The 24,551-nt window shown below is 42.4% G+C and overlaps 1 protein-coding gene across 1 annotated transcript in view; it reads left to right on the top strand.

Annotated features, from left to right (window-relative positions):
• Positions 1-9,656: 9,656 nt before the first annotated feature.
• The window catches only part of HSD17B2 (hydroxysteroid 17-beta dehydrogenase 2), a 125,415-nt gene continuing 110,520 nt past the window's right edge, over positions 9,657-24,551 (top strand). Inside the window, exon 1 of the mRNA XM_029608121.1 lies at positions 9,657-10,025. Coding sequence (XP_029463981.1) covers positions 9,746-10,025 — 280 coding nt within the window. The 5' untranslated portion in view covers positions 9,657-9,745. The remainder of the gene's footprint in view (positions 10,026-24,551) is intronic.

The raw sequence follows: 24,551 nt of genomic DNA, 5'->3' as shown, positions 1-24,551 counted from the left end.
TGATTGAAAGCCTGTGTGTGTGTAAGCGTGAAAAGATAGACAGCATGTGTGTAAATGTGTAATTAAGAGCCTATATAAGTGAGAGAGAAAAAACATTTGTATATGTGAGTGACTGAGAGCATGTGTGTATAGGTGTGTCATTGAGAGCCAGTGTGAGAGAGAGCGCTGGTATGTGACTGAGAGAGGAGAAAGTTCCAAGCAAACCACCCCACCTCCTGCTAATTCAGAACAATCTCAGGACACCTGGATATCAAACGTTCCCAGGTATGCAGAGCAAAAAAATGTTTGTATCCTTATTATTTTTCATTACTGGATCTTTGTGTCTGCTATTTTGAAATATTTTGTTGGTATCTGGAAATGTTTTATATGAGTTTTTAATTATTGGATATTCCACTCATCAGCTGTTTCGAAATATGTTCTTTTTGTTAGTACAGTTTTACTGCTGATGATTTTATATTTCTTGATTTGTTTTATAAGGATGTGTGATGTTTCTTTTTTCCTTTGTTACACTGCATACAGAGACTCTGGCTTGTTGCAGTTTCCAATTCAGTTTTTGTCTGCATGCTTCTTGTTATGCGTTTTGGTCTCTTTATTCTATGTTAGGTGAGGGACAGCACGTGATTCAGGTGAGGTTTTCTGCTGGCGTGTAGTTTCTGTGTAGGACTCTATAGCAGCCTGACTTGGTCCGTTTTCCTAATAGGAGATGTATTGGTGTCTTAAGGCCTGGTGTAATATTTTCAGAGACTTATTGTACTTTAAAAGTGTGATCTTACATAAAATGCACACATTTACTTGTATTTAGTTTTAAACATATTGTATGGCTCTCATGGAATTACATTTTAAAATATGTGGCGTTTATGGCTCTCTCAGCCAAAAAGGTTCCTGACCCCTGCCCTAGATGGTGGAGTTGGGTTGATTGGCTGATCCCTAGATGGCAGAGTTGGCTGATCCTTTTACTTTGGGCTTCTTTTTGCTTTTTCCTTTCTTTCTGAAATGTTTATTTCCTTTATTTTCTTCTTCCTTATTTCTCTCCTCCCCGTCCCGTTTTTTGTTATCTGAAGATTTCCTTATTATTGCTTGTTTAAATGAATTGTGAATTTTTAGTTTTACATTTTTCCTATGTTACAAGTATATTCTTGTAATAAATGTAATATTTTGAATAAAAATAAAGTAAAAAATACTCATTTTATGTGCAGGAAACATGCTTTTATGCACAAAGGGGTAGATTTTCAAAAAACGCGAATAGGCGTACTTTTGCTGGCGCATCAGGCGCCAGCAAAAGTACGCTGGATTTTAGTAGATACGCGCGGAGCCGCGCGTATCCACTAAAATCCTGGATCGGCGCGCGCAAGGCTATGAATTCTGTATAGCCGGCGCGTGCCGAGCCGCGCAGCCTACCCCCGTTCCCTCCAAGGCCGCTCCGAAATCGGAGCGGCCTTGGAGGGAATCCTCTAACGCCCTCCCCTCACCTTCCCCTCCCTTCCTCTACCTAACCCACCCGCCCGGCCCTGTCTACACCCCCCCCCTTACCTTTCTCCGGGGATTTACGCCTCCCGGAGGGAGAAGTAAATCCCCGCGCGCCAGCGGGCCTGTTGCGCGCCGGGACGCGACCTGGGGGCGGGTATGGAGGGCGCGGCCACGCCCCCGGACCGCCTCGGGCTGTAGCTACGCCCCCGTACCCACCCCTAAAATGCTTATTGGTAACTTTATGGTTCTAATTTCCTTCTACCCCCCGCCATCAAAGTGAAGTAGGTTAGGGGTAGTAACCGCCGCAATAAGCAAGCTACTCCCATGCTTATTTAACCAGACTATGCAATTCAGTCCTTGTTGGTTGTTGTCTGAATGTAAATCCTCTTATCTTCATTCCCCCCTGCTGTTGAAGCAGAGAGCTACATTGGATTTGTATTGAAAATGAAGTATCAGGCTTATTTGGTTTGGGGTAGTAACCACCATAACAAGCAAGCTACTTCCCCGCTTATTTGTGAATGGCAAATCCTTTTTTCCACATTTCCTCTTACCGTTGAAGCATAGAGCAATGTTGGAGTTGCATTAACTGTGTGTATGTTTGTTGAATAAGGGTATTAATCACCAGGTAGTATCTGTCATTCCCGCAAGCCACTCCCATGCCTCTTCACTTCATTCACATTCTCTAGACTTTATGGATCTGCAGTGTTTATCCCACGCCCCTTTGAAATCCTTCACAGTTTTAGTCTTTACCACTTCCTCCGGAAGGGCGTTCCAGGCATCCACCACCCTCTCCGTGAAGAAATACTTCCTGACATTGGTTTGAGTTTTCCTCCCTGGAGTTTTAAATCGTGACCCCTGGTTCTCCTGTTTTTTTTTCCAACAGAAAGGTTTGTCATTGACTTTGGATCATTAAAACCTTTCAGGTATCTGAAAGTCTGTATCATATCACCCTGTTCCTCCTTTCCTCCAGGGTATACATATTTAGATTCTTCAATCTCTCCTCATAAGTCATTCGATGAAGACCATCTACTTTTTTGGTCGCCCTTCTCTGGACTGCCTCCATCCTGTCTCTGTCCCTTCAGAGATACGGTCTCCAGAACTGAGCACAGTACTCTAGGTGAGGCCTCACCAGGGATCTATACAAGGGGATAATCACTTCCCTTTTCTTACTCAATATTCCTCTCTCTATGCAGCCCAGCATTCTTCTGGCTTTAGCTATCGCCTTGTCACATTGTTTCGCCGACTTCAGATCGTTAGACACTATCACCCCAAGGTCTCTCTCCTGCTCCATGCACATCAGCCCTTCACCCCCCATCGAATACATTTCTTTCGGATTTCCACACTCCATATGCATGACTCTACACTTCTTGGCATTGAATCTCAGCTGCCATATCTTCAACCACTCTTCCAGCTTCCTTAAATCCCATCTCATTCTCTCCACTCCTTCCGGCATGTCCACTCTGTTGCAGATCTTAGAATCATCCGCAAATAGACAAACCTTACCTTCTATCCCGTCCGTGATGCTGCACACACAGATATATTGAACAGGACTGGTCCCAACACTGACCCTTGCGGCACTCCGCTCATCACTGCTCTCTCTTCCGAGTAAGTTCCATTAACCATCACACATTATCTTCTGTCCTTCAACCAGTTTGCTATCCAGGCCACCACCTTGGCACTCACTCCCAAGCTTCTCGTTTTATTCACAAGCCTCCTGTGCAGGACCGTATCAAAAGCTTTGCTAAAATCCAAGTAGATGACATTGAGTGCTCTTCCTCGATCCAATTCCTTAGTTACCCAATGAAAAAAGATGATAAGATTCATCTGACAAAACCTTCCCTTGGTGAAACCATGCTGCCTCTGGTCCAGCAATTCTGCTGCTTGTAGATAGTTCACTATTCTTTCCTTCAGCAGTGACTCCAATACTTTTCCCACCACTGAGGTGAGGCTAACCGGCCTCCTCTCTGCTCCCACTCTTGTGAAGAGGGACCACCACTGCTCTTCTCCAATCACTCGGCACCACTCCCATTTCCAGGGGCTCAACGACAAGATTGAATGGTTCTCTTTAATATGAGATATTCCCTCCGCATTACTAAGATCTCTCAGTATATTTTTGCGAACGGCTCTCCCAGCCAGTGACACGGAATTTCATCACTTCCGGTTGTCAATTCTGACAGCCGGAAGGATTCCCTTAAAAATGGCGCTCCTTTCAGCGTCTTTGCGCCAGTATAGGGCTCTGCACCTCTCCTGCGCCGGTAGCCGTTGGCACCTCAGATTGTAAGTATCGGCAATGTACTCTGAAAAACTCATCTTTTCCTGCTGAAGTATGACGCGAGACTATGCCTTTTTCATTTAAATTTTGTTTTCAGCATGAGCGATAGCTACACGCACCGCTTCACATTTGCTGTCAGCAGACGGTTCTCCGTTCCTGGCACTTCAACTACACAAGTATGTGTCTCTCCCGTATCATAGTAGCCATACCTTTTAGTTGTGGATACAACATTTAAAGGACACCCTTATTTTTTCTATATTGTGTAGACCATTCACCTATCGACCACCATAAACAACGCCGTGTCCTTGAAGAAGGCGTTACATGCTCCGAAACTTCGCGATGTCGGACGGTGGTATTAATCAACAAAAGTGGATTTAAAGATAAGTGCAAGGATAACCTCCTCGGAAGAATCACACAATACTATCCAGTCACCTAATGATTACAAGGCCTTTTTATTCATAAGGGCTTATCAGCACGATAACCAATTCATTTGGTATCGTATGAAGGTTGACTAATTTCTTAACAGAGATATCCTCTCCTAGCAAGTTTCATATATATTGTGTCTCTAATACTTGCTATACACTTGGGTCTTTTTTCTGAGTATATCTACAATAATTCCCACATGGCTACTACTGACTGGAAGGACACATTTAGCTACTCAGCACATAGCACAAGAAGCATCATTATTTTCAGACTCCATTCCTACTACAGCATCTTCTTCAGATCTCCTAGGGGATCTCACTAAATTACACAAAAGATCTATCAGGGCAGAATTACACAGCGTCCCTTTAATAGAATATGTAAAGCAACAGTTGATACCCAGAGGCCTTAGGATCAATAAAGAACCACTGATGTTTACAGATAGAATGGAGTTTCTTTCAAAATGGGCTGCTATTCTCAATAAATGTTCACTGGATCTCGTTATTAATCATTGATTACACAAAAACAGTCACAGAGGAAATTCAAGCTGAAATTGTGGTCATAGAAGACAAATTCAAACAAAACACATTGATTGACACCGTACAAGCCTCATTGGATCAATTACAATCTTCCATGGAGAAATTTAAAACAGACATTAAGAAGAATAAAATTACTAAATTCAAAAGAGATAAGAACGATTATGCAGAAGCAAATATATACACATGGCTTAATAAAAAAGAACAGGACACTAAAAAACCAAAAAAAGTAGCTTTCTCAGGGTCTGATGATTCCTCTGACGGTTCAGATGAATATCAAGAATGCAGACGCCAACCTACTTTTTTAGAGCACAGAGGTTACAACCCCAAATCACACCCTTAGGGAAAGAAAAACAAACAGTCCCAAAACCAAGAAGACACCCAATGGCACAAGCCATTCACACGGTCTCAGTCTCATCTCAATCAGCCATAATTAATTTATCCGATCACGCTCTTAGCACAGAAGAAGAGCAAGTCCTTAATCAAGGACTTTCCTTCGTGCCTACGAATAAACACAATCCTTTCAATTGTCACATTTCGTTACATAGATTTTTCCGCCAGCTCATGATTAAATTGTTTTTTCAGAACTTTCCATCTCCCACACCAGATCCGTCTATCTTCAAGAACAAATCAAGATGGATTCCCCCTGGGCCCATGGATGAACAAATCAAAGCCTATCAAAATCTCGTTCTACGAGATATTTCTAAACTTGAAACTAACACTCAGCATATTTTTTACAATTTATCCAAAGATGAATATCTCGCCCTTTCCACATTATCCAGTAACATGAATATTGTTATAAAGCCAGCGGACAAGGGAGGAGCGGTGGTCATTTTAAACCAAGTACACTACAGAGCTGAAATCATGCGCCAGTTACAAGATACCACGTTTATGAACCTTTAGCCACCGATCCTACTCCAGTGGTGCAAGATAGGATACAACAACTACTCAAGCTTGCACAGTTGGATGGATTCTTAACCACACGTGAATTCAAATTTTTGAACATACCACATCCTCGCACTCCAGTAATTTATGGGGTCCCCAAAATCCATAAAACTCTTGTTAAACCTCCTTGTAGACTGATCATTTCAGCCAATGTCCATTATGGAACCCTTAGCTCAATTTGTGGACCATTTTTTACAGTCTGAGGTACTATTGGTAAAATCATATATTCAAGACACATCAGATATGCTCCAGAAATTATCAGCATTGAATCAGCTCCCAGAAGATTGCTTTTTGGTCACATTGGATATAGAGGCCCTATATACCAACGTACCACAGATAGAAGCGTTAAAACTAGTGAAAGAGGTCCTTGAACACAGACATAGACCCCATCGAATTTCTTCTAGTTTTTTAACCAAACATACAGAAATCATTCTGTTTCATAATTTCTTTGCCTTTGAAGAAAAATACTACCTGCAAAAACATGGAGTAGCTATAGGGTCCCGAGTCGCCCCAGATGTAGCGAACCTTTTTGTGGCCAAATTCAAGGAATCTTTCATTTACACATCCCCCTTTTTTGTCAATATCATACAGTGGTCAAGATATATCGACGACATTTTTTTCATATGGACGAATACTGAACCTCAGTTACATGTCTTTCATACATGGTTGAATCAATCCCACCCTAACTTGAAATTCACACTTACATATCATCAAGAAAATATTGCTTTTTTAGACATCCATATCCATAAACATGGGTCTGAGTTGCAAACCACATTATATAGGAAACCAACTGACCGGAATAATCTTCTACGGTTTGATAGTCACCATCCACGTCGATTCAAAGAAGGCCTCACGGTAGGCCAATATTTCCGGATCAAAAGGATTTGTTCTGATAAAGAAGAGTTCCATCGCTAAGCCACCAGACTCAAATCACGATTCCAGGAAAGAGGATACCCCACACACGTTATTAATCATGCATATAAAAGAGCTACATTCTCAGACAATCTTTATTACAATATAGACAAAAACCTATCATACCCAAAATGATCTGCATGTTACAGCATTCTCAACTGACACAACAGATAAAGCAAATATTACTCAAGTACTGGCATGTCCTCAGCCTTCATACAGTGTTCTAAGAAGTTCCCATGTTTGCTTATTCTAGAGGTTTAAATATAAAACAACGTGTTGTGAGAGCAGCATCACCTGATCCCTAAGTTCACACAGGGGCAGCACAAACAATATGTGGTAGATGCTCTTTTTGCTCCCAAGCCCAAATAGGTCTCACCTGGTACCATCCTCTCACTGGATATAGAGTGCGACGGTTTAATGATGTCAATTGCAACACCGATCATGTAGTTTATGTACTCCAGCGCCCATGTCCCAAAATCTATATAGGGCGTACTACACGCAAAATTAAGACATGTCTCACTGAACACAAGTGCCATATTAACAATAAAGATATTAAGGCACCTATAGTTCAGCATTGCATTGATAAAGTACACTCTTTTGAAAATTTGCAATGGGCTATTTTAGAACACATTCCTGTTTCATGGAGAGGTGGGGACAGAACCTCGATTTTAAACTACAAGGAACATGCATGGATCTACAAACTTCAATCTTTGGAACCATCGGGGCTCAACGACAAGATTGAATGGTTCTCTTTAATATGAGATACTCCCGCTGCAATACTAAGATCTCTCAGTATACTTTTGTGAACGGCTCTCCCAGCCAGTGATGTGGAATTTCATCACTTCCGGTTGTCAATTCTGACAGCCGGAGGGATTCCCTTAAAAATGACGCTCTTTTCAGCGTCTTTGCGCCAGTATAGGGCTCTGTACCTCTCCTGCGCCGGTAGCCGTTGGCACCTCAAATCGTAAGTAACGGCAGTGTACTCTGAAAAACTCATCTTTTCCTGCTGAAGTATGACGCGAGACTATGCCTTTTTCATTTAAATTTTGTTTTCAGCATGAGCGATAGCTACACGCACCGCTTCACATTTGCTGTCAGCAGACGGTTCTCCGTTCCTGGCACTTCAACTACGCAAGTATGTGTCTCTCCCGTATCATAGTAGCCATACCTTTTAGTTGTGGATACAACATTTAAAGGACACCCTCATTTTTTCTATATTGTGTAGACCATTCACCTATCGACCACCATAAACAACGCCGTGTCCTTGAAGAAGGCGTTACATGCTCCGAAACTTCGCGATGTCGGACGGCAGTATTAATCAACAAAAGTGGATTTAAAGATAAGTGCAAGGATAACCTCCTCGGAAGAATCACACAATACTATCCAGTCACCTAATGATTACAAGGCCTTTTTATTCATAAGGGCTTATCAGCACGATAACCAATTCATTTGGTATCGTATGAAGGTTGACTAATTTCTTAACAGAGATATCCTCTCCTAGCAAGTTTCATATTTATTGTGTCTCTAATACTTGCTATACACTTGGGTCTTTTTGCTGAGTATATCTGCAATGATTTTGCGGCATCGTGCAAAGGAAGGACATAATGAAATAACTTTTTAATGGGGCTCCTAACTGCATAAGCGCCTGTGCGCTTCTTAGCCTGCACAGACCCAGCCGGCATTCCAGGACAAGTTACCTGTGCACATTGTGTTTGAATATCGGCTTATGTGGGTAAAATTATGCACAAGAGACAGTGTTGCACCATGGGATAAAGCACATACATGTGCGGCATGCCCACTATAGGCAAACAGAATGTTGGGAATTATTAGGAAGGGAATGGTGAATAAAACGGAAAATGTCATAATGCCTCAGTATCGCTCCATGGTGAGACCGCACCTTGAATACTGTGTACAATTGTGGTCGCCGCATCTCAAAAAAGATATAATTGCGATGGAGAAGGTACAGAGAAGGGCTACCAAAATGATAAGGGGAATGGAACAGCTCCCCTATGAGGAAAGACTAAAGAGGTTAGGACTTTTCAGCTTGGAGAAGAGACGGCTGAGGGGGAATATGATAGAGATGTTTAAAATCATGAGAGGTCTAGAACGGGTAGATGTGAATTGGTTATTTACTCTTTAGGATAATAGAAGGACTAGGGGGCACTCCATGAAGTTAGCATGGGGCACATTTAAAACTAATCGGAGAAAGTTCTTTTTCACTCAATACACAATTAAACTCTGGAATTTGTTGCCAGGGGATGTGGTTAGTGCAGTTAGTGAGTGTAGCTGTGTTTAGAAAAGGATTGGAGAAGTTCTTATTACCTGCTATTAATCAACTTGACTTAGAAAATAGCCACTGCTATTACTGGCATCAGTAGCATGGACTTAGTTTTTGGGTACCTTGGAACAACATGGGGCTAGTCAAAGCTGCCGCCTAAACTTTTAATCAGAAAGGTGCTGGATCATGCCTGCAACAGAAAAGGGACTGGGGCATATAGTCAGAAGTGAACTTGGGAACAGGACTAATCTGATAATGTGGCTGTCTTTTCATCTGATGGGTTTAACAGGCGATCTGGACCGTACCGTACCCCCTCCTATTCCTCTAGAGCAGTCTGTTCCATGAAATGCAGGGAATGCCTCGAGCCAGGAGCAGATTAAAGTGGCTATCAGAGATGAGGGTCATACCTGGCTAAAGGCAGAGTCACCGAACTTACGTTGATGTCATTTGTCGCCCTCACCAGGGTGTAACTGGCCATACTGGTATTCTTCTAGTTGTGAGAAGAAACTTTGTAGAGCAGAATAAAAAGTTAAACGTTTACCGGGATGGGGGGGGGGCGGATTTCCTTGACCTTCAGAATAGCAGTGCAGCAATCTGAAAGACTCGCATTCATTTTTACTTGAATTTATGCCTACAGTATCTGTACGTTCTGTCATTCATTACCCAAGTGGTGTTATCCCCATAAGGGGTGGAGTTATTCTACAAAGGAGAAAAAAAACAGTTCAATAAAAAAGAGGTGGGGATAAGAAGCATTGTAGTATTTATACAGACAGCCTGATAAGATAAAACATCTTCCAGTTTAGTCATATTTACCATGCAACTTGATTTTGCTTGTTTTCCTGGTTCTTGCTAAGACACAGTGCTTAGCAACACCTGCTTTCTGCTGCGGTGGATGTGAGTTTTCCTGGAATTAGAATGGGCATGTACTTTCCTGAAGCTACTTTGCTGCCCTACATGGGTGTGAACCTACTGCTTGGAGGATCTGTCATATACAAGTTATGGACGAGGCAGGTGAAGATGGGGAAGAGATGTGCCTTCGGTACACTTTTGCTTTGCCTGCTGGAAATGTTTTGCTTGCTAGTACTTCCAGATTGCCTAGGCTTGACCCTCTTCTCTCTGATGTCCGTCCTCTTCTATGTCTGCATGCCTTCAGCAGAAATGCTACCTGTGGATAGCAAAGCCGTGTTGATAACAGGTAAGGGAAAGGAACGCAGGGCTGCTAGAAATGAGCATGTAAACTTTTCATCTGTCACCCCTTTTTGCTCTGTCTTAAAGTTTTGCATGGGTAAGAAAAGCTCTGGAATTAAACTCAGAGACCTACAAATTGTAAACATTTGCTCATATACAGAGATATGCACACATGGAAATGATTAATCATGTAAATCTATAACATTTGTGCAATATTTGCTTATGTAACAGTTTTTATCGCTTAGGAAGAGATGTGTTTTTTTTTTTTTTTTTTTGCTTTTACACAAAATATCTGTTCACAGGTAATTGATCCATTGGAGTTTTTTTCGCTATATGAGGAGGCTCACATGTTGAAAAAACTTTCTGTTTTGTTAGTTTCCGCTTTCGTTCTTCAGCTAGTTTTTACTTTGCACGGAAATTTTAATTTTACACTTTTAGAGGCAGAATTATTTTCTTCCTGTCCACAGACAGGTGAGGATGATGCTAGAAATACCATTTCATTGTGTTCTGTTAACAGATGATAACCCTTAGCTACAGATTTTCTAGGGCACAGTTTGCATGGTGGCTGTGTTAGGCCATGTCAATGTAGGGAAATAAAGATTAACAAACAAATAAGAAAAGAAGGTGATACCTTTTTATTCCACTAACATAATACATTTTTGACTAGCTTTTGGGAGCTAGCCCTCCCTTCTTTAGGTCTGTAACCTTTGTACCTGAAGAAGGGAGTGCCAACTCTTGAAAGCTGTTTGTTAACATTTTTTTTTTTCAGTTCAGTGTTTAGTGTGCAGTATATGCAGAGTGAAAGCAATAATTCGCTGACCTGTTGCTCATTCGTTTTATAGTAAAATCAGTACCATAGATCCAAAGCAATAACTTGAAGAAAATTTGTTACTATCCCTCGGTCCTTTTTGCTGAAATCTCAGAATCCTCTGCCTCCTCCTTTTAACTCTTCCTGACTTTTTGGCCATAATCCCCTCTAGGGTTTAGTCCTGTCCTAAAGCTGCCATCTGTGGCTTGCTCTCTGATATGTGTAACCCTTGGGCTGGTGTCCCCTCGAAGGACCCTAGAGACCACACCTTAAACACAGATGTAACTGTTAAAGTCCTCTCCCGATGTTAATTCCCTCTGAGTGTCCAGAATTCTGTGGCGGGGGGGGGAGATCACTTTTCTAGGCCCTGCGCATTAAGTTTTTATCAAGCATTAAAGTCAATTGCAAATAACACCAAATTATAATCATGCTGGAAGGTATGTGGTTTCCAGTTTAAGCTTTTACTAATCAAGGGCAGAGAAGTTGATAACAAGTTCCTTATAGCCTTTGATATTTACAGAATCCATGTTACAGCTTTAGATCGCCAGTTAATTTGTGACATTACTCTTCCAATCAATTTATCTGGTGGTCAAAGCCAATCTCAATTGTATTCATTCCAAACATTGGGGTAGTTTTTAAGCTTCTTCCCAATAGATGGTCCATAAAATATTAGCCCAATTTAGTTGTGTTAATTTCAAGGCCCAAGTTGTCATTCATTTCCTGCAGTTACTCCATGTCTCCTCCTTCCCTTGGTTCGTACCTGGGTGATATCTTTAAGTTCATCCCCTCCCTTGATGATGTTCTTGAGATGGTTGTGGACACCACCTAAGTTGTGCCACTGGCGTTCTTCTCTAACTCCTTTTCCCTGGGAATGAATGTAGACTCATCCCTCCATAAGGACACAGATGGCTCTGCGGTTCTTTCTCCATGAGAGGCACCAGAGGGTAGAGAAACTGAGTCCATGAGCCCTAGTTAAAATTCAAAAGTTAATTCTTAAGAGAAAGGGAAAACCAAACCGGAGACAGGGAGAAAACATTTCCTTCTCTCAAAAGAAATTTTTCCAAAATCTATGGCAGAAATAGGGAAAGGCACCTTCACTTTACCATCTGAACCCAGAGATCCAAGGGGGGGGCCCTTCCCCAGGCAAATAAACCAAAAAGGGAACAGCAACAAGAACATTCTGCCCCGGGAGGGTTAACTAAAGATTCCACAACTTAAGATGGTAGCAGGAACTCAGCATCTCAAGCCCCCACATGGGGGAGTTAGAACCCACAATACTTCTACTATGTCTATTCTCCTTTAAAGATAAAACATTTCTCTTAGAAAGGAATCCACTGGATCCTATACACAGGAATCAGCAGAGATCAGAGGCAGTGGCAGTTTTAGGGTGTGGAAAATGGCTTCCCAATTTAGGGAGCTCAAAATTTCACAATAATTTTTTTGGAAGTGCAATACTTTTTTCTAAGGCTTTGCTTTATTACCACTTGACTAGTTATCTAATTTCCCCAAAGAATGTTAAACAGTTCCAAGATACAACTTTCACTGCAGTCTTGTGGAGAAGGCAAAATGAAACTGAAATACAAAATATCTGACTTGCTTATAGACAATCAAAAGTAACCCTCCGAAATGTCCTAAATGACTTTCTTGCCCAGGGCCCCAACAACCCAAATGCTAACAGTCAGAGGTCAATCCCATAGACACCTTCACATTTTTTGCATCAGTAGGAAAGAGAACAAAACCTCACCCTTCACAAATTATTCACTACAAATACATTACCCCCTTTTCATTTTAATTTTGCATCAAACTTGTTGCAGTAGCTTGTAATTGTACAATTGATGATGCATGCGAGAATTTGCCACAGTTTTCATTTTCCCCATTTCTCCCAGGCATTGGCCAGGTTTCTGCCAGACTGCTGTCATGATAAGATTCTACAGTAAGTCCCACGGCAAAAAGACAGAGAGCAATGGCAAATTCCTCCAAAATTATTCACAAGGCAAAACAGGATCTTCACAGGCCAGGAATGAAGGAACCAGAACTTGGTAAAAAAAAAAAAAAAGAGAAAGAAAAACAAAGCTTGATAGCAATTTGTTTTTTAAGTAACTTTTCAATACTGAAGTACCCTTCTATCTCATCTGGATGTGCTCTCCCATCCTGCATGTTCCAAAAAAAGGCCAACTTTGATCCGCTCTGGTAACATTTGGTTTTATTTATTTAATTAAAACACTTTATATTCCACCTATAGCAGCCCAGCTGTGCTAGCTGGATAACATAAAAACATAGATAAAGTAATAACAGAACAAAAATTGACATAACAATGATCAGAAGCACACACAGACTCCCTTCAGCATACGAAGTTGCAATAACAAATCTCTGCCACAAATGGGTTAACCCTAGGGAAAAGCTTCCACAAACAATCTTAAGCCTCTTCTGAAACTGAACATAGTCAGTTAAAGACTGAAACTCCACTGGTGAAGGTATTCTACGTGACAGGACCTATAACAGAGAAGACTTGTTGCCGTGTGGCCTGTCAGGGTTTACCTGTTTTACAGGTATAATAAATAATAAGCACCTGTCTGCAGAACGCAAGCCCAGCAGGGGAATAGAAGATGAGAACAAATTTGCAAGTTAAACTGGCTGTTCCTGATTAATGGCTCTAAAAACCAAGCAAAAGACAGTAAACTTTAGCCTTTGCCATAGGGGTCACATGCTGCATTGTGGATCTGCCCAGAACAAGGCAAGTGCAGATTTTGCAGCAACTGTCAAACTCTAATCCAATCATTCAGCAGTCCCACATACAGGGAATTGCAATATTCAGCAGAAGTTAAAACAAATGCCTGGATAGCAGACCAAAAGTTATCTCTATAAATAATAAGGTATTATCTGCATTGATGTAAAAGCCTCAGTTTGAGAAAACCTGCCTTCAAAACAGCTCTGATCTGTGATGTAAACGAGAAATGAGAGGCAATACACTCGTCTCAAATTATTCACTACAAATAAATTACCCCTTTCTGTTTCAATTTTGCATCAATCTTGTTGAAGCAGTTTGTAATTGAACAATTAATGTCACATGCAAGAATCTGCCAGATCTCACTTTCCCCATTTCTCCCAGGCATTGTGCTAAAGGGCTTTTGGCCACGTTTCCGCCAGACAACAGCTGTGACGAGATTTCCTATGGTGAAAAGACAGAGAACAGCAGCAAATTCCTGCAACATTATTCTCAAGGTGAAAGATTCCTTTACCTTTACTATTTATTTTCCAAGGGAGCTGATTTTTTTTTTTTTCTTCAAGGGACTCTCGTGATTTCACTGCCCATGCATTTGCTGGATAATTCGCCTCTCGCTTCAGAAATTCTACACCTCCTCTCTCATGTCATGAAAATGGATAGGAATATATTTCTTCTCTCCTGTGAGAGTAAAAAATGGCAGCATTGTTGGATGCTTCTGAGGGCTTTACATGTCGGTGAAGTATGATGCTTCACTTCTCTTATACACTGCCGTTTGAGCTGTTATTTGGCCAGCAAGAATGTTCCATCTGCTCACTCACCTTGCCAGGATATGCACAAAAGAGACTTTTAAAAAAAAGTCTATTTCTAATTTTCAAAATATAACATGCATTAAACTTGAACAGCAAAATGCAGAAATATATAAGAAAAAGATAAAAGGTATACAAGAAAACATGATATTGCAATAGCGTCCACAATATATGGGAGAGGAACCCTAAATAAATTAAGGGGAGTACAAAGAAGAAAAAGGAAAAAAAAACTTTCTGAAAAAGAATATTAAGCTCTGTGCATACAAAGCAAGGATAACCCACTTTACACCTTCATGCACAAAACGTTTTAAGCATTGGAAAGCCTACAGAGGTACTTCTGAAGTCAATAAAACAATGCAGCTGTGAAAGCTCAAAGAAAATAAACTTCTCAGTAGGAAAAGAAATCAAACGTTTACATGGGAAATGAAGCAAAAATTTGGCTCCCCAAGGAAACCACCTCCTACCACATTACCAGAAATGTCTTCCTGCGTATTTGCATTGCTCTGCAAAAGTCAGGAAATATATGAACTCCAGAGCCCATAAATAAATTAGAAGCATGAAAAAATAATCGTGACACCAGGCCTGTGATGAGGCAAATGTTACTAACAAAGTGGCCAGGCAAGGCTCGACCACAGTAGGAGAGTCTAACAATGATGAAACATAGGAAGCCTTGGCTGCTGATTGAGGAATCTCCTGAACAATATCGCCATCCCTAGTCCCACTATGTAACCCGGGAAGATAAAAGGCTTTACTTAATTTAGGCATGCCCAATGTGAGATACCCAGCACATCTTGCATATAAGATGTAAATAGTTCAGCTGGAGAAATCATGGCAATCATGGGGAAATTCAAAACATGCAAATTAAGACTTCTAACGAAATTTTCTAAGTTTTCAATCCTCCAATGTACCAGATTCCTATCCTGAACAATATTAACTTGAACAGAGGCCAATTTCTCAGAACTTTGTTTCAGCTTCTCAATCTGATCTGTATAAGTTTTCTTCCTGAGATTGGGACCAAATGTACATATTGTTAATGGTACCAGTGAGGGTTGCAAGAGAAGATTCCACTGAAGATAGGGCTGCCAGATGCTGTCCAACCTTCTCCCCACTAAACTGCTGGTTCCATGCTCCTCCACCAACTGATTTGCTCCGGCATCAACTTGCCCCCTGCGTCTCTGCCCTAGACACATCCCACCAGGTCTAAGGCACCAAGTGATGATGATGCTGTCATAGTCACTGGAGAAGGAGGAATCCTCTGGTCGGGACTCAGTGACACTAGTCTCAGGCCATGAAGCTACTCCCTCAGAGTCATTGGCAACGAGAACTGCACCAGATGTTAAAGCAGGCTGAAAAAGCTGAGGGATCACTGTTTGCCAAAGTGGTGTCGAAGGAGGGTAAGAAGGGGGGATATACCCGCAGTTTTCCTTTTTGCTTGACCATCAGGAAATCAGGTAAAAGGCAAGAAGAAACACCACTGACACAAAGTTCCTCATATCTTCCTATGATGCCATCTTGGATCCACCCCCCCTTCCCATGCAGGAAAGAGATCTGATTGATCTACTGCAAAGCTGCTTTGATTTGGTGGACCGTATAGCTGACCTGACGAAGGAAATAAAGGTTAACAAAAAATAAATAAATTGGATTACAGGGCAAGTGTTATATTTTCCTCCAAATGTAGATGAAGTAAGAAAAATATACTTTAAGGCATGTGGTCTTATATCTCCTATCTCCTCTTGTAGTATGAAGGGTGATACCTTTTACTTCTCTTTCTACCAATCGTTAGTAGTCATTCATGGGCCATTGATGTGATCTGCCTCCTCTCCTTTTCTTCCCTATCTCCTTCCTCCTTCTGATAGGATGGCTAGAAGTCATCCACTCCTTGGATTCTTCTGGTCTGCTCCTCTTGAGCAGACCAGAAGAACATCTTTCATTGTTTAGAAGAGAAACTGAATCTAAAAAGGATTTAGCACTCCAAACTCAAATAAGTTACAGGTGGCATGAGAGGGTGGCAAGAAACCCTCATCCAAAACAAAAGTCACCATGGAGCTTAAAGTCAAATATTAGAAAAATGAGAGCAAAGCACAGGAAATGCTGCCTCCTTGAAAACAAAAAGGATCCACAAGGGTAAAATGGTAATCTCTCTAGAAAAACACTGAGGACATCACCATTTCTAGGTGCCACATGGAGCTGCAAACCCAACAAAAATTAATCTGTCTCTCCCCACATCTAAATGGTATAATCCTGATCCAGAATTATACCAATCCTGATCCTTCACTTGTAACTATCTGGCATTTCCCCCCATTTATCACCTTCTTCCTATTGTGCCCAGCCATTTAAGCAACAGTTCTTGGCTAGGAGGGCCATAGACTGTGGTTCCTACCAGAATACATGTAGGCTGACTATGTCCAGTAAGAGTCACTGTTGTGAGAAGGCTGAGATTCGCTGCTCCCTAGGGCCTAGAAAAACGGCCCTGCAGCAGCCCTAGCCCTAGTTGGCCCAAGAGGTAGAAGGCAGGCTCGGGAATAAAACGCAGGGCTCTTGCATAACAGTACACAGTGAGCCACTGGGCTGAGTCTTTCTTTATGGGCCTGCAGTGCACAGGTACCTCTAGTAACGGGGCACGTGTGCCACTGCCCCGCCTTTCATGCTTCTGGAATCCCAGAGGAATATCTTACTGGTCCAGTGGTGGTGAGGAGAGGGCTGCCCATTCATTTGCTCCACCGCTCTGCTGGAAGGAGTGGAGGAAAAGAGTGAAAAGAGAAGGCCCCATGCCAGGTCGAACCGTGTGGTAATAGCAATAGTGTGGCCTCCCCCTCTCTCAATATGTCATGTGCCTGCAGCGACATTATCACTGGGCAATTTGCCTTGGGACACAGTGATTGGGGGGACTGCCAAAGAAAGGGGTGGCATTAGCAGGAAATAAAGGTGAGAGGTGTCCTTCCTCTTTTTGGCTTTCTGCCTCCCCTGCTAGCTGCTTATGTCCCACCCACCCCCTGCATTCATATCTTGGTTGTTTTTATTCTTTTTATTGTTGTAAGAGTAGTTCCATGTTAAGTTAGCATAAATATGAAATTGTATGGTTTTAAGATGCATATTTTATGCAGGGAACACACAGGAGAGGACTGTTTATAATTTATAATTATTGCTGTTGCAGCAGTTATTTGAGCCTTTGAAGGAGATGGGGGAGTTTGGGATAGCCGAGCAAAGCTTCAGGCTGGAGAGACACTCCATACTGACTCCAGCTTCTTTCACACAAGATTCCAGCTTTATTATAGCACTTCAAAACAGCATACAACATGTACTGCTTACCTCCAACAGTGTCCTTACAGCTTCACAGTAGATCAGATCACAGGAGTTGCCTTCTCCTGGAGACGCAAGCTCTGTCTGATCCTGGCTGGGCCCACATTCTTATCCTTGCTCAGCAGGGTCCCATCCATGGAGCTCTCTTTGGTTTTAAAACGGATCAGGCATCTAGCCTGGTCCTGCACAGGTTAAAGAGGGGTAGCAGGGCCACTCCTTTGCATGCCCTCCCCCTCAGCTCAAACCCAAGGGGTGAGCGTCTCCACTTACCCTGGATCCCGTTCAGGGAAGCGACTCCACTCTCCAACAGGCATCTTCTGGCCTCTCACCAGCTAGACTCTGTGTAGGGGCGAAAGGGTCATGCTCTCCCCCTCTCTTTCTTTAAGGTTAGCCTTAACCACTCCCTAAATACAACCGCCACCCACTGCGCCCTTTGCTCAATGTTCACTCAAATTCTTTTATATGAGTCTATTTACTGCTCCTTCTCTGGCAGGGCTCTCATGACTTTATCTGGGTGCCGTTGTTGTGATTTCTTTTTCATTTGCTCTACACACAGCTTCATCTTTCTCTCAATTGTTTTCCTGGCGTCTTCTGACTCCTCTGCACTGTCACCAACTTCAGCGCCTCTTTCTGGCCTTTCTGCAGCACCTCTGTCTGAGCTTTCCAGCATACAAGCTACAGTCATTAAAGATTTCTTCAACTGACTTTCATTCCACTGTGCCTGCTCTCATCCCTCTGGCTCTATCTGGCAGGCTAGTAGGTTTTTACAATTCCTCTTTTAATACAGTGGTTTTTTTCTGGCGAATTGCCTCAGCTCTCTCAACACTTGGGCCATCTCTGCCGCAATCTCACATAATCTAGCCACCAGCTATAGCCATTTACTCTTGTGCCTGGCCTGGATTCCTGAAAGTGGGTTCTCTGGCTCCACTACCTTGGCTGTTTTTTCTGGCTGAATTACCTCTTCACTTACTTTGGGCAGCCTCTGGTTCTCCCTAAACTCACTCCTGTTCTCTAGAGAGGGGAACTACTATCATATAAAAGTACATGGCTGTTCACTTCTTTCAAGCACTCTGTTCCAGCAGTGTATTCACTAGCTCCACTCCAGGTTTTCTGTTACACTGCCCTCAGGCTCCTCTCTGGCAGCTGCACATTTCTTCAGGAACACCCCATGTACAAACACACCCTGCAACAAATTATTTCATTCTTTTTTTTCCTGCCAGGCAAAAGGGGGAAAAAAACCTCCCCCTACTTGTCCAGACTCTAACTCACTTTATTTCCCTCTCTTAGGCAAGCGGAGCTTCTCTCCTTACTTGTACACAATTTACTAAATCATGATTCTTCAGTATGGTTCTGTTCATCGTTATGCCTATATAAGCCAACTTTGCAATTGAGATTGGCTGATAAAAATTTGCTGGAAGTCCCTACTGTAAAAATAGCTAGACTGGACATAACCAGGAATCTTGCCTTTTCCATTGCTGGATCCAAACTTAGGAATATGCTTCCGGAGTCACTATGTATGACCACTGACCAAAAGGAATTTAAAAAGAGCCTTAAAATGTATTTGATCAAACAACCTTCAATCCTTAAAAGTTTCTCCCTGGATCAGGAAACAATAAAGCAAACAGGAAGATTTTATTAAGATGCAGAATCTTGTATTGCTGATTTTATGTCAATTATTTTTATAGATATTGTTTTATTGTTTGTTATTATAATTTGAGTGTTACTTTTGCAAACTGCCCTGAACTACTCCAGTATGACGCAGTATATAAAACTTTTAAATAAATAAATCCCTGAACTAACACCATATGTGGGATAGCTGAGCAAAACTTCAGGCTGGTAGTGCATTCGGCGGGTTGTGGGTACATCCCTTGGTCACCCGTTGCGGAGCGATTAGGCCCAAGCCGCCGATGCCAGTAATGCAGGAGCTTCTCTAGGCGTGTGTGCGCCCAACTTGCTGGCATTTAAAGGGCCTATGATGGGAACTCTCCCATGGTGCCCCCTTGATGACATCACGGACTGGTCTATAAAAGCCAACAGTCACTCAGCAGCGCATGGTTCAGAGAGAGGTATCTTCAAAGGATACTAATGATGCATTAGAGTTAGGGCATCCCGACAGTGAGGTTCCAATAATAAAAAAGTAGTCCAAGTGCCTGTAACTAAAAACTCACCTGAGCTAAAAAATTCTAACTTATCCCTATCAATTAAAAAGCACAATGAAAATACAAACCAAAAACAAACTTTGAAATGTCTGTATGCTAATGCCAGAAGTCTAAGAAGTAAGATGGGAGAATTAGAATGTATAGCAGTGAATGATGACATAGACTTAATTGGCATCTCAGAGCCATGGTGGGAAGAGGATAACCAATGGGACAGTGCTATACCGGGGTACAAATTATATCACAATGACAGAGAGGCGCACCCGGGAAGCGGTGTGGCGCTTTATGTCCAGGATGGCATAGAGTCCAACCGGATAAACATTCTGCATGAGACTAAATTCAAAATTGAATCTTTAGGGGTAGAAATCCCTTGTGTGTCGGGAAAGACTATAGTGATAGGAGTATACTACTGTCCACCTGGTCAAGATGATGAGACGGACAGTGAAATGCTAAGAGAAATTAGGGAAGCTAACTAAATTGGTAGTGTGGTAATAATGGGAGACTCCAATTACCCCAATATTGACTGGGTAAATGTATCATCAGGACACGCTAGAGAGATAACGTTCCTGGATGGAATAAATGATAGCTTTATGGAGCAATTGGTTCAGGAACCGATGAGAGAGGGAACAATTTTAGACCTAATTCTCAGTGGACACAGGACTTGGTGAGAGAGGTAACGGTAGTGGGGCTGCTTGGCAATAGTGATTATAATATGATCAAATTTGATTTAATGACTGGAAGAGGAACAGTGTGCAAAACCACGGCTCTCGTGATAAACTTTCAAAAGGGAAACTTTGATAAAATGAGAAAAATTGTTAGAAAAAAACTGAAAGGAGCAGCTACAAGAGTAAAAAATGTCCAAGAGGCGTGGTCATTGTTAAAAAATACAGAAGCACAGTCCAGATGTATTCCACATATTAAGAAAGATGGAAAGAAGGCAAAACGATTACCAGCATGGTTAAAAGGGGAGGTGAAAGAAGCTATTTTAGCCAAAAGATCTTCATTCAAAAATTGGAAGAAGGATCCAACAGAAGAAAATAGGATAAAGCATAAACGTTGGCAAGTTAAATGTAAGACATTGATAAGACAAGCTAAGAGAGAATTTGAAAAGAAGTTGGCCGTAGAGGCAAAAACTCACAGGAAAAACTTTTAAAAATATATCCGAAGCAGAAAGCCTGTGAGGGAGTCAGTTGGACTGTTAGATGATCGAGGGGTTAAAGGGGCACAGAGAAGATAAGGCCATCGCGGAAAGATTAAATGATTTCGGTGTTTACTGAAGAGGATGTTGGGGAGGTACCCGTACCAGAGAAGGTTTTCATGGGCAATGATTCAGATGGACTGAATCAAATCATGGTGAACCTAGAAGATGTGGTAGACTTGATTGACAAACTGAAGAGTAGTAAATCACCTGGACCAGATGGTATACACCCCAGAGTTCTGAAGGAATTAAAAAATGAAATTTCAGACCTATTAGTAAAAATTTGTAAACTATCATTAAAATCATCCATTGTACCTGAAGACTGGAGGATAGCAAATGTAACCCCAATATTTAAAAAGGGCTCCAGGGGCGATCCGGGAAACTACAGACCGGTTAGCCTGACTTCAGTGCCAGGAAAAATAGTGGAAAGTGTTCTAACATCAAAGTCACAGAACATATAGAAAGACATGGTTTAATGGAGCAAAGTCAACATGGCTTTACCCAAGGCAAGTCTTGCCTCTCAAATCTGCTTCACTTTTTTGAAGGAGTTAATAAACATGTGGATAAAGGTGAACCGGTAGATGTAGTATACTTGGATTTTCAGAAGGTGTTTGACAAAGTTCCTCATGAAAGGCTTCTAGGAAAAGTAAAAAGTCATGGGATAGGTGGCGATGTCCATTCGTGGATTGCAAACTGGCTAAAAGACAGGAAACAGAGAGTAGGATTAAATGGACAATTTTCTCAGTGGAAGGGAGTGGGCAGTGGAGTGCCTCAGGGATCTGTATTGGGACCCTTACTTTTCAATATTTTTATAAATGATCTGGAAAGAAATACGACGAGTGAGATAATCAAATTTGCAGATGACACAAAATTGTTCAGAGTAGTTAAATCACAAGCAGATTGTGATAATTTGCAGGAAGACCTTGTGAGAAAATTGGGCATCCAAATGGCAGATGAAATTTAATGTGGATAAGTGCAAGGTGATGCATATAGGGAAAAATAACCCATGCTATAGTTATACAATGTTGGGTTCCATATTAGGTACTACAACCCAAGAAAGAGATCTAGGCGTCATAGTGGATAACACATTGAAATCATCAGTTCAGTGTGCTGCAGCAGTCAAAAATGCAAACAGAATGTTGGGAATTATTAGAAAGGGAATGGTGAATAAAATGGAAAATATCATAATGCCTCTGTATCGCTCCATGGTGAGACCGCACCTTGAATACTGTGTACAATTCTGGTTGCTGCATCTCAAAAAAGATATAATTGCTTTGGAGAAGGTACAGAGAAGGGCTACCAAAATGATAAAGGGAATGGAACAGCTCCCCTTTGAGGAAAGACTAAAGAGGTTAGGACTTTTCAGCTTGGAGAAGAGACTGCTGAGGGGGGATTTGATAGAGGTGTTTAAAATCATGAGAGGTCTAGAACGGGTAGATGTGACTTGGCTATTTACTCTTTCGTATAATAGAAAGACTAGGGGGCACTCCTTGAAGTTAGCATGTGGCACATTTAAAACTAATCGGAGGAAGTTCTTTTTTACTCAACGCAATATTAAACTGGAATTTGTTGCCAGAGGATGTGGTTAGCTGTGTTTAAAAAAGGATTGGATAAGTTCTTGGAGGAGAAGTCCATTACCTGCTATTAAGTTCACTTAGAGAATAGCCACTGCCATTAGCAACGGTTACATGGAATAGACTTAGTTTTTGGGTACTTGCCAGGTTCTTATGGCCTGGATTGGCCACTGTTGGAGACAGGATGCTGGGCTTGATGGACCCTTGGTCTGACCCAGTTTGGCATGTTGTTATGTTCTTCTTATGTTCTTATGTTCTCCCGCCTCTCCTTGCTTCGGCAATAGATTGCCTCTTCAGAGTTGTGTTTTGCCTCAGCACTCTTCTCGACATCTGTTCCTGGTTCCTGTTGTGTTCCTGGTCTGTCTTCATCTCGAGTCCTTGTCTTCCTGGTCAGTCCTCTTTGTCTGTCTTCCAGTGTTCGTCTTTGTTCCTGTGGCTCCTTGACCTCCGTTGTTCCATGTCTCCTCAGTTTGAACTCTGGCTTTGACCCTGGCTTGGACTTGACCTCCACCAGCCTCTGACCTCTGCCTGCTTATCGTTGTTGTCTGATCTCCACCTGGCCTGGACCTTGACCCTGTGAGTACTTTGCTCGCCTCAGGCAGCCTGTTCCTGAATCTGATTGCCTGCCACCTGCCCAGACCACTGCTTTACCTGAAACCACTTTCTTTTACTATGCTGGCCTGCATCATCTTCTATGCAACGAATCTTCACCTCTACAGAGGCCTGTACCTAAGTCCAGCTGGATCTGCCACCCAAGACCTCAACTTAAGGAGAAAGAGGGCTGGTATTGGTGAAGCTCCTTATTTATTTATCTGATTTTTATATTATGCTTTTCAGCACTTCAAAGCAGATTACATTCAGGTACTGTAGTTATTTCTCTGCCTCAGAGGGCTCACAATCTGTTTGTACCTGAGGCAATGAAGGATAAATTGACTTGCCCAAGATCACAAGGAGCAACAGTGGGATTTGAACCCTGGTCTCTAACTGCTCTAACTTCTAGGCTACTCCTCCACTTCTGTTGGGCCTCTGCTTCAGCCAGCTGTGCCTGCCAACAGTGGGGACCTGTGTGGCTCCTCCGTACAGGTTGCGCCAACTCCCCTTTGGCTCAAGGGTCCACCTCCTCAACAGTTGGAGACACCCGCCACACTGACTCCAGCTTCTTTCACACAAGATTCCAGCTTTATTCTTGTTGCGTCTATTGCTGCTCGACGCCCTCACTCCGCCCTCTTTACCTCTGTGCCGACTCCCTCCGGGTCTGATGGACAGTTAACTGCTGCGGCGTCTTCTTGCCGTCTCCCTCCGGCATCCCCGGACCAGCATGACACTGCGGATCCGCCATGTTCCTGATGACGTAGGGCGCATGCGCTCCAATTGATGTACCAGCAAGGGCGCGAACCTCGGGGGCGTTCCCCTGAGATGATGTCATCCACTTCCAATACAAAAGGTCTCAGTATTCGCTAAACGAATCGAGTTAGCAAAGGGGGATTACTTTGGCTTTGCTCCCAAGCTACTCTGCCTCCTTGGACTTACCAGGGGTACCCGCTCCTCGGGGTCCTCGCTCTTTTCTTTATTTCAGATTGCAGATAGGAACTGGTACTCGCTCCTCGAGGGCCCATGTTCCTGAACACTCTGAAGATTCTCTACTGCCTGGAAGTTATTGCAGATACAGACATATGTGAGTTACCATCACTCTCTCAGAGCTTTCCCTGGAACCAGGTACTCGCTGCTCGAGGGCCTAACCCTTTCCAGCTACTGAGCTTCCTAAAGACCTTATGTGAGTTTTGTCATCCAGTTGTGGCTATGAACACAGCATACCTTGTCTACTCATTATCTATAGTTTCTCTACAGCTCAGCAACCCTGGGATCGCTGTTCCAGTACCTGAAGGACTTCATACCTGCCGGGCATATCAGCTCACTACTGCCACCTCTGGTGGTTCTACTAACCTGTCTAATAAAAGAATTATCT

The sequence above is a fragment of the Rhinatrema bivittatum genome, chromosome 7 (assembly GCF_901001135.1).
Source record: "Rhinatrema bivittatum chromosome 7, aRhiBiv1.1, whole genome shotgun sequence".
Lineage (NCBI taxonomy): Eukaryota > Metazoa > Chordata > Amphibia > Gymnophiona > Rhinatrematidae > Rhinatrema > Rhinatrema bivittatum.
The sequence above is the reverse complement of the archived record's forward strand: the minus strand, read 5'-3'. Positions and strand labels throughout refer to the sequence as shown.